This window comes from Macrobrachium rosenbergii, chromosome 25, assembly GCF_040412425.1.
Source record: "Macrobrachium rosenbergii isolate ZJJX-2024 chromosome 25, ASM4041242v1, whole genome shotgun sequence".
NCBI classification, from domain to species: Eukaryota; Metazoa; Arthropoda; class Malacostraca; order Decapoda; family Palaemonidae; genus Macrobrachium; species Macrobrachium rosenbergii.
Genome location: NC_089765.1, coordinates 23726544 through 23737952, shown reverse-complemented (window position 1 = coordinate 23737952; position 11409 = coordinate 23726544). Strand labels below are relative to the sequence as shown.

General features: G+C 33.9%; 1 protein-coding gene across 2 annotated transcripts in view; it reads right to left on the bottom strand.

Moving 5' to 3' along the window:
- Positions 1–2362: 2362 nt before the first annotated feature.
- The window catches only part of LOC136852455 (uncharacterized), a 40546-nt gene continuing 31499 nt past the window's right edge, over positions 2363–11409 (bottom strand). Inside the window, exons 4-6 of one of the 2 annotated variants that reach the window (XR_010857148.1) lie at positions 10011–10091; positions 6534–6659; positions 2363–2741 (exon numbers count right to left, since the gene is read on the bottom strand). Coding sequence is in view for 1 of the 2 variants with exons in the window: in XM_067127086.1 (XP_066983187.1) it covers positions 2706–2741; positions 10011–10091 (117 nt within the window). In the remaining variant the exon portion in view is untranslated. The remainder of the gene's footprint in view (positions 2742–6533; positions 6660–10010; positions 10092–11409) is intronic. The other variant, XM_067127086.1, reaches the window with a different exon arrangement.

Genomic DNA, 11409 nt, shown 5'->3' with positions numbered 1-11409 from the left:
CATACGCTTTTTGTTGTTCGAATCCCGACCTTGGGGTTGATGACATGACATGGGTTTGTTAACTGTAAATCTCATTGCGTCAGTGCTTTCGGTCCGGGTTGAGAGAGAGAGAGAGAGAGAGAGAGAGAGAGAGAGAGAGAGAGAGAGAGAGAGAGAGAAGGGGGCGGCGAAGGAGAAGAAGAAAGAAAATAAATTTATGGCAATGAGAGTTTAAACTCCACAACTCTAACTCTCTCCCATCGAGAAGCTATTCATAAGACATTCGTAGAACTCTCTCTCTCTCTCTCTCTCTCTCTCTCTCTCTCTCTCTCTCTCTCTCTCTCCAAGCACATGTGCCAAGTGTCACAGATTTTCCGTTGGAAAAATTTCTTGTTAATCAGCGCCCATCGAAAGTTACATCAGCGAATATAAAAATCATTCCAGGAAAAATTAAAGAACAAAGTGTTCATGTTAAATTTTTATTATTTTTAATTTTTTCAATACTAAAAGAACAATATGGCATATTACAAGTTAGCAAAAAGTTATCAAGTACTTGTTTCGAATAACTGTATAAATAAGGAAAATGAAATGAATTAGAGATAAGTGAGACACTAGAAAAAAAGAATAAAGAAGTTGAGGAAAAAAGACAAGTGAGTTGCTCTGGGCTGTAAAGGAAGGCCCAACTATTGCCAAAAAAACGTTAAGAAAAGCCTTCAAATTTGGCACTTGAAAATAGCCCCAGATACAGATTTGAAAGCAAAAAATGTAATGTAGTTGTTATATTTCATAACTGATTATTAATTGTATAGGGTTTTTACTATAAAATATTATTGTAATATTTAACTATTTTACAGAGAAAATCATGTTTCATTACAGAACACACACTCACTAAAGGCACTGGAAAACACTGGCTACGAGTTACAGGGCTAAAACAATTCGATTTTAAATGACATACCGAAAGCGCTAAGCGGATAACTAGCGTCAAATAATCGCCTTTGATGCAGAGCTAAGAGCTTGGGGAACATATAGCACCGTTTAACTAAATTTTTTGAGAGTCCAGAGGCCATTTCCTTTACAGCACGCCGGCGTAAGATAAGCATGAACGGTAAGAACACTGTTACCGAGAGATTCTTTGTAAATTCAAGCAGTACAGCTGCATTACATCAAAAGAAAAGGGTCACGCTGTTCAACATATCAGTGATTCTTCTTTAGCCTTCTAACGTTTCCCCAGTAAATTCCTTTTCCAACTGAGCTTCCACATTTAGAAAAGAATAATTTATGGACACCTACAAGGGCATAATCGCCCCCATTACACTTTTACCATACTCAGAGATCTCCAGTACGAAATCATTCGTGAAAGTTTAGTCCAAATTAACATTTATTCAGTCCATCATCACAAACCTCACAGCCGAGTCAAGAACGAGAGTTAAAGCAGCGCGAATCTCGAACCATTTGAGTGACTGATGTTGTCAGGACTTGGCTACTTTTTCTTTAAGAGAAGAAAAAATCTCTTTGAACAAGATATGAAAACGTTTTATGAAAAATCTTTTGCAGTTCCTTTCATCACCAATATAAAACGTTTTCTTTATTAGATAATAACATCAGCCACTCAAATGGTGAGCAGATACCAGTTAAGTTGTTAAATTTGATCGCATCAAACTTCATATTGTTAATTAATGTTAAGTCACTAAAAAATTTCATCTTGATTTTTACCATTGGATCTAACACAACTGGTAACTTCTTTTCAGAACATCATGTTTATATACGAGACCTTGTTATAAATATTGTATAAAATGTTGTAGATGTATTGTAAGGCTTCGTTAATTTAATGAAAAAAATTAATAGGGCTTTCATTCTTTTACATAATAAGAATTTTAGTGGTTCAGTTTCATTTATTATTTAAATTAGGATAAATGTAGTTAAAGCTTCATCGTTAAGGCTTTGTAATAATTATCAATTTTATATGTCACTTAAGCTGAAGATATTTACTACACATGACATCCATAATTTTATGACAAAATTCTTATTCAGGTGTAGAGTGAAAAATACAATTTATTCTCTAACGAAGAGCTTTCGTGTATAGTACAAGTTTCATTACAGTCAAACCATTTGCTGTAATTTTTTTTACACAGTTATACATCCAGTTCCTAGTCGAGTTACAAAAACATCCATTCTGTAACAAAATCGTTGAACTTTCGAGGACTTTTACGTCGTCTCAACAACATCATCCACTTTATCAGATTATTTGAATTTTAATAATGTGATATTTCAACATCATCCACTTTATCAGATCAGTTGAATTTTAAAATGTGATATTTCTTTGTTGATTTAGTTTTCCATATATCATATATGAAAATATCGGTAATTTCTTTGTTGATTTATATATATATATATATATATATATATATATATATATATATATATATATATATATATATATATATATATATATATATATATATATATAAAACAGTTCAGTAAATCTAAGGTGACAGAAAAAATTCATGAAGTCCAGTCACTAATCTTCACGAACCTTCACATCTCAGACTGTCATTTCAGTGACCAAGCCTTCACTCACCGTAAGTCAAGCTGTCCTTTTCTTTCCTGTCTCTTACTTTCGAGGAAATTTAGACTGTTGACTCCCATATTCGTGGCGTGAGTTTTCCCACAAAATAATTAAGTAACCAATAACAATGATCGTTTCATTTAGCGCGCTTGATAATCTATTAGGCGTTCTCACTGCCGGGAGGGTTGAGACGAAGCTGAAAGGTAAAATAGTTTTGTTAATTGAGAATTAAGAGAAATATTACACATGTCGTAGTTCTAGGCTATAAATCAAGTCCACCATATGCAACAGAGTTGCTTAATGTTTCCAGTTTTAGACTGATAAAACTACTGAATTGAAAAATCTCTTATATTGAGGCACTTACTAAATAAACACAGATCTTCGTGGATGTGAAATTTAAACACTTTTGTTTCTTTAGATAAATAATAATAATAATAATAATAATAATAATAATAATAATAATAATAATAATAATAATAATAATAATAAATAAATAAATAATAATAATAATCGAAAAAATTAAATATTGCTGTCGTTTTCATGTGTCAATTTTTCTATAAATATCATAAGTAAAAAGTTTACAACGTCTTAATAACTTTTCCTTCCTCTCTGCCTTCAGCTCAAGAATTCCTGAACCTCTTTTGTGAATCTCGAAAGCTGAGATCATCTAATCAAGACGATGTTCAATGTTACCTAAGAATATGAAGATTTAATTTTTATTTGACATTACGGCTAAGACGAACTTTCGATATCAGGTAACCACCCTTAGTTCTCTTTCTATCATGGAGGAGTTGTTACAGAGTTACAGATACACAAACAAAGACACACATGTTCGTTTTTACTTCCGTATTTATGGGAATGTAAGAATATTATAGCCCTTTTTACGCACGAATGAATTCATCCAGTAACTTCTTGTCCCTCCCAGCAAACGAAACTGTCGCGTGTGCAGACTTCGGACATTCAAATGCCTATTTCTCTCCGTTCATTAGGCAACTGCATGTTTTTACTAGAAGGCAGCAGAGCGAGTTGACTTTTGTGGTGAGGAAAGAAAGTTTGTTGGTCAGTGATCTGATTGTGAACTTAAGTAGTTCGCTGGCTATAGAACGACTAGAATTGCCAGGCACTGACGTTACAGGGTGTTGGTCTTGATCCTCCCAGAAAGCAATGAGTATATCCGATGTGCTGCTCTTTACAAAATCATTGACCTAGTGGTACAAGTGTCTTTTCAGAGGGACACAAAGGGCCTCTTCCGTATATGGTTCCATGAGGTTTCCTAAGATTTCCATGGAAAAATTTTTCCAAGATGATCCGGACCGTGCATTCCACAGGTATATTTGCTGATGTGACTCGCCGTCCGTGACAACCACTAGGTGATCTATTGCCGGTGGGGACATCTTATGCAGAAAGTAGGGATACCGTGAGGGCGCTAATACATACCATATTCACAGGATATCACTCGCGTATAGTTGAATACATTTTATAGCCGGGAAGTGGGTTTCTGCTGTACTTTTAAAGATGGTGGAATGAAAAGGGTCACCCAGTTTGTTTCCGGATCTTTCCTGGATAGTGACCCACCCCAAGGGTTTTCGTAGGTCGTTATCTAGGGCTAATATTTCCTGGGGGTCATTATCTTTAAGAGATTCACAGTCTTTTGTTTATGTTTTTACGGTCATCCCCAAAGGCTTGTACTAAACACACCACAAAGGGGGTCACTATCTAGGAAAGATCTATGTTTCCTTTTCCATGAGAGCATCCAGCTGTGATTCCTTTATCAACTTAGGAAAATTATGCCAGTGAGGTGAGTCTTCGGTGGCCATTGATGTGGCTAGTCCTACCGAAGTTAATTTTTTTTTATATCCTATGTAAGGTTAGCCGAGTCCAGCCTTACCACTTAGTCATAAAATTTTGAAAAGTTAACAGAAAATCACTGAGATATTTCAAGCTATGGCAGATTGCTCTAATGAGGATAGCGTTGTGACTTGCAGTGTCTATAAAACGTAGTTCTCAGTTACCAGTTTACTGCGTTACTAAGATAGTGTTACTGGTTACAGCCTAATGTGACCAAAAGTGCCTTAAAGGAATATGTGCGATAACTAATGCTGTCGATGAATTTTTTTTTTTCTTAGAGACCAAGTGACACTTGGATCAACGTCTTGATTTTATGATAATTCATTGGATCTATGCACGTATATTTGCTAAATGAACATTGGTAACATATTTCAAAGTTCATGCCATGAACCACAGGTATCACAAACTTAAACTAAAATTAATTAAAATAATGGTTTCCATTGACTTATATTTTATCACGTAATTAGGAAGTGAGTGTAGATTTAACACATGCACAACACATTGCACTCGTGAGTGCTATCATGATTATGGGTGTTAAAATATAACAGCGGTTGGAAATGCTTTAATTTAGATTAATTAACGTTCTGATGCTCGATTACAAATGGAAAGAAAACTCTGAAAAATTTCGTTAATTCAAATCATTACCAAGGAGCAGAGAACGTAATCAAATTAAGAAAGCCTTAAAATAACGTATTAAATTGTTAGAAACTATATGAGACTTACAATTAAATTTGAGAATAAGCTACGATAAGTAATTTTAGCTCGTATTATCTGGACATTAACATACGGATTGTCAACCTTACATCACAAAACAATAAAATTCTATATATATATATATAAAACCGGAACCATTATTACATAGATTGATATAATTATCATGTCAACTAACTCAGTAATATCATTTGTCTTACATTTTATTTCTAAATTACTAAGTAAAACTAACTACAATAGACATAAGAAAATGATTTTACCAAAAATGAAAATAGAATTACTGACAGAATGGTTAGAGTTACAAATTTTCCCTTCTCTATCCAGTTCGCTCTTCCTGAGTTCGTAATGATTGTACTTCGTCCACTATATCACAATTATTATAATGTGAGCACTATCACTACTGCTGTTTGTCGTTAAGTGGGAATCTTGAAATTTTAGTACAACTCAGTTTGTAATATCTGGAAAAGAAATTAGTTTTGTTAAATGTTAAATGTATCTGGACAACTTACTGGAAGCATAGTTTGGTTATACCTTGAATGTAACTGGTATTTCTCTAGCTCTGTCTAGATGCTTGTTGAAACATGCAGCATAACAAATAATGTTTCGTGTCATAATGCAACCGTTTCTTCGCGTGGTTGGGAGCGTCCATCACAATAAATGTCGTTGAATTAGGTCAAAATGTAATGCAATGAAATTACTTGCTAAATTTATTAATATTATAATATTAGAGCACTTGAACCAGACAAAAACTTCTTTCAGTTTTCTTCTGAAGATGGAAAGAGAAACCCACAAGATTCCTGTGTATAACTTGTTTGCTTGTAAATATTTACATATTACTTGAATCTCGAGTACTTTCAGGTCCTAGCTGTGACCCTTTTTCAAGAGATGTGAAGGTAGTCAGGCTGGTTCAAGGCCCAGATGATTGCTGGGCCTTGAACCAGCCTAACTACCTTCACATCTCTTGAAAAAGGGTCACAGTTAGGACCTGAAAGTACTCGAGATTCAAGTAATATGTAAATATTTACAAGTAAACAAGTTATACACAGGAATCTTATGGGTTTCTCTTTCCATCATTAGAGCACTTATTCAATATAGTAAATAAGGAAAACAAACTAGATGTTTAATATTTGAGAAAGAGAAGCTATATATCTTGCACTGAACGCTCCCGCAGTTTTCGGCCACGGATACTAAAAACATACATACCTTCAGTGGAGTCAGTTACAACCCCTTCTCAGCCACCCATTGGTTACTCTATAAGTGTTACTTGCAAACGAACAACTCATCAAAGTATTGACTTTTTTTCGTGCAGTCGTATGTGTGGCTAAAGACTAAAGACTAAAGCTTACGGATCTAGACAAGCACCACTGACACATGGCACACCCTGGCTGGATTAACAAGATGAATGTGAAAATACCACGGGGTTAATAACCTGATTTGGGTGATATGGATGAGTCGTGGATGTTAGTGGGTGATACCATTCTTATACACTGTTAGCCTTGTTGGATGACTCCACTGGCAGCCCCTCCTGTTCGGCCTCCTCACTCTCTTTGCGCATCTGAAATTAGCAGCATTCGGCTCAAGTCAAGGTTGGTGACGGTCGGAGGTCAGCTTGCGTCTGTGCTCAGTGATCTCAAGGTAAAGATCTCTCTGTTCATACTCTGGCCAAAGTAGTGAGGGTCGTATTATGGGTGAACTGTATTGGTTCTCTTGAAAAGATATATATATATATATATGTATATATATATATATATATATATATATATATATATATATATATATATATATATATATATATATATATACATATACATACATTAAGTTATTTCAGTGGTCGAATAGAGTCATGAAAATGAAATAAAAGCGAAGTAAGGTAGTTAAAATGGGAAGAAGAATTCTGAATAGCTGTAATTCAGTAATAGTAAGAAAGTGTTATACAAAAGTGGCTGAAATTATTTGTGGAAAACTCGAGTTTAGTGGACGTTACGAGTTGAATGGATTCATGAGTTTTACAAAAATATAAGGTAACATTTATTTACTTAACAATATGTTATGTAAAAATTAGTTTTCCATTTCCTTGAAATTCTGTTTCTAATAGTTACAAATTGTAGATCAAGATGTGAGCAGATTATTTTTATACGTTCAGTTTGTAGTACACAGAAGTCCTTCGTGTTAATTTGAAGTTGAAATAAAATGGTGTAATATTCAGCCGGAGGGAAGGATTCTGAAGGTCAGCTGACTTAAGTAGCAGAATGTCTTAAGATTATAAGTAGAAAAGTCTGTCAGTCAAGAGTTTTGAGTAGTTAGGACTCCTAGGATAAGGTGCGGGAAAGAGTGGAAAATATTCCTTTCTTCACCAGTTAATATGTTCAAGTAAAGTTTAGATGAGGAATCGGAAAATTTAGATTAAGATGAAGGCAAAAGTTAAGAAAATTAGGTATCTTAGTTAATAATGATATTAATATATCTTACATTTATAATCTGAATACAAAAGAGCGTAGTATGCGAAACGTGGGGAAATCTGCTGAAAAATACCTTGGAATGGTCATCAAAAAGATTACCTGCCATTGAAATTTTAGGTATTTCGCAACGTGCCTATTATATTATAGACGACAAAATAAAATGACAGCTTTCCAGGCCCGAAAACATGAAAATTTTCTTTTAACAATTCATACCAAGACAATGAAATTAAAATTAAAACAAAAAGTATCGATCTATGATCGGCAGAAAGGAACTCGAAATTTTACTCCTGCAAACGAAATATCATCCCATTAACCGTAAAATCAAAACTGTAACAAAATGACCTATTCATTCTGTGGTTCTGTTTTCACACCAGTCTTAGGAGTACCGTGGGTAAGAGCTTTTCTATCTAAGGGCACAGGTCATGGGGTCTGGAAGGTCGGAGACATTCATTCCTCCTCCAATGCAGCGAATACTGTTTTCAACTGGGTTTCCCTTCTCCTGTATCTGTAAGCTAACAGTACTCCTGTATTCTGCCACCCTGTACTGTGCTGCATTCACCAAATCCACCGAAACTACTGCGTCTCAAAAACAGATTGAAATGTAGGTTTATTTACGAATGAACTTTGAAGTGTAGGTTTATTACGAATTAACTTTCCAAATTATGGAGTTCGAGCTTATAAGCCGACTTTAGAAGGTCAGGAAAATTCTGGGAATGAATATTATTGAACCCTGTGCTTAACAGGTTATGAAGTAAATTATGAAATGACCTCGAAGTAGCCCAGGAGAAATCGAAATATCAGTTTGGATAATTGGTGTGCATGTTAAGGAAACCATCAATGTGACGAGAACAGGACATTCTATATTTTACGAAGCTAGATCAGTTTCTACAGAGAGTTTAATTTCCTTAACTCTGTTCAGTGTACCGACTCCCAACACCGCCAAATCACCAGTAGTTATGTAGTGTAATTATAGGTTAGTTTCTCTTTCTCTTTTCAATTATGCACGCTGTTCTATTCATAAGAAACTCTCGCCTGAAAATCAAGAAGGGGAATTAGAGTACATGGACAATTAGGTATAAAAGATAACTAGGCAAGAAAAATTATTATTAAGGAGGATGTGGTAAGGTAGAAGTATCCTGAAAATTGTAAATAAGACAAAGTACGAAAGAAGATCTATTAGTTTTTCAAATGATTCTTTAGTATCGAGAGCGATTTGAACACCTGATAGGATAATCATGAACTTATTAGCCTGCGAGAAAGTGTTCGGTTTCATAATTAATGTTATAAAAGATCGACATAATCTTTCGAAAGTGAGGAGCAAGGGAAATTAAGATAGATAATGAAAGTAGAAGACAAGAAAGCGAGAACAAGAAAGATGAAAGTTGCTGAGAGACAGTAGAGGGAACTATATACATATTCATACATATACTAGAATACAGAGGACATAAAAATATACAAAAACTTAAGAAATTCGGATTTTAAAGGAACAAGCAACGGAAGGAACTAGAAAAAATAATGAGTGATTTGAGACTGCAATAAGCAACTGCCGGTTCGTGCAAAAATGTTATAGTTAAAAAGTTTGCAAAAGTAACTGAGTTATCAATTGTTGTGGATAGTGCAGTTATTGTAAACACTGTACATTTTTTCATGACACTATGATGATGGCCTTATCTTAAATTATCTTTATTATCAAGTGAAACTGAATAATTTGTAATACAATGACGAATCTTACAATTATATTTATGATTCATAAAAAAATGGCTGTTTGTAAAATAAGAGTGAATATAACTGAGTTATATATGAAAAGCTATATATTAGAATAATTTGACAGATAACCTTATCTACTAAGTGAAAAGGAATGATTTCTATTTACATCAAAGTGACTAATCTTTTAATTAAGTTAATAAGCAATAAAACGTGATTGTTTATCTCTAAGAGAATGAATAAAACTGAATTAAAATGAAGATTTATATATTAGAATAATTTGACACATAACCTTATCGGCTACGGGGCAATATTTGTAAAAGGTAAATATTAATATATACTCGTAATTTACACAACATAAACTAAGACTAGGTCTTCTGAAAGATTTACAATGAATTGATATAACATAACATGAACTTTATCCAATCTTAATAAAAGCATTTTTTTTATTACGTATTTTTTGGATAGAAATAAAAAAATTGGCGTGAAGTGATTCTAACTATATTATCAATATGCTTCATGAGAACGGTAAATACAAGCATGAAGAACAATTAATATAAGCAGAATGCTATCATGACTAAAGAATGAGCTCATCATTAAAATGAAAGCTATTTCATTATTAATTCTAACTAGATTAAAAGTTTAATGAACGCTGAAATTATGGGTCAGGTCTATAAGTCTATGGCCTGAAGCCCTGCCTAACACAAAGACCAACGAATTTTATGACAGAAAAAATATCATACCAAAATACGCTTCTTCTCCTTGCAAGCATATTCGCTTTCATCGACGTCGTTGTAGCAGTCGCTCTTGTAGTCCTCAGGCAACTGAAAGAAAGTATATGACAAAATGTATGAAAAATGATGACTCTTCAAATTTCTTTCGAAGCATCAATTATTAAATTGTGTCGATGTCGAATAAGGATACCTGCAGAATAAAGATTTTTTTTTTTTACTTCCTTATCATGCTAACCTTCATTTGTTCTGAGAAATCTGAGAACATTTTTTATTTACAAATAGTGAGCTGTTATCCAAACATATTTCAAGAATCAAAACAGTGATTATTGTGTTCAGTGGTAATTCGGTGCTTCTTTGGCTTGTTATCTAAGCGTTACCTACTCCGAGGTGCTAGTGCTAAACATGGCGGAAGCTCTTAGGACGCCGTGTTTAGTACTAGCCCCTCTGTGATCCAAGTATTATATGCAACCATTTCTATATTGTGTGGTCGACAAATTATATTAATAAACGATATCTTCGTGCGGCCGTCTACTTTACATTTACCATACGGTGTTTAGTACCAGCATTAATAATTTAGTACTAGCCCCTCGGAGTACGTGACATTTGATAACCAGCCAAAGTAGCACCCGTAATTCATTATGTATTGTAAGACAAGAGGCATAAGCTACGCTGTTGTACAAATGAATAAAAGTGATCACTTTACTTTCATCGTTGCACAACTGAAATGATACCCTGTAGATTATAATTTATGAGCAACTGATATGAAAAATAATCTTATTTGTGAGTCACTTGAATGAATACGAATTTCCTAAGTAAGCTGAGTGCCAAACTTTAAACAGAAAGAAACCAACATTGATCAGGCGTCGTATATAGCTTTCTATTTTGCAGTTGTGAATATGCGGAATAACTGATTAAAATGGCATTCATTTTTCAAATATTTTTTTTGAGAGGCCGATGCCATGCAGGTCAGTAAAAACTCAGGTGGAGTTTTGCTAATGATAATTTGCTTAAGATAGAAGAGAACGCATTTATAGCTCTGAGGCAAAAAAAAAAAAAAAAATATATATATATACATTATATATATGTATATATATATATATATATATATATATATATATATATATATACAGTATAAATCAGTAAAATAATAAACATTAAAGAATACACGTTTAAACAATGTTTAAAGGCACACTTGAAATCACATAGTTACAGTTAACCAAGTTTCTTTGGCCTCGCTGGGTGACCAACGACAATTAGAAATCAATACTTACTTGTATTCGGAACTCTCTCTCTCTCTCTCTCTCTCTCTCTCTCTCTCTCTCTCTCTCTCTCTCCCCGCCAGACGGGTGCACAAGAATCTGTCTTGTATTTAGATGTGAATTTTCTCAAGTTACGTTGAAATTTTTTA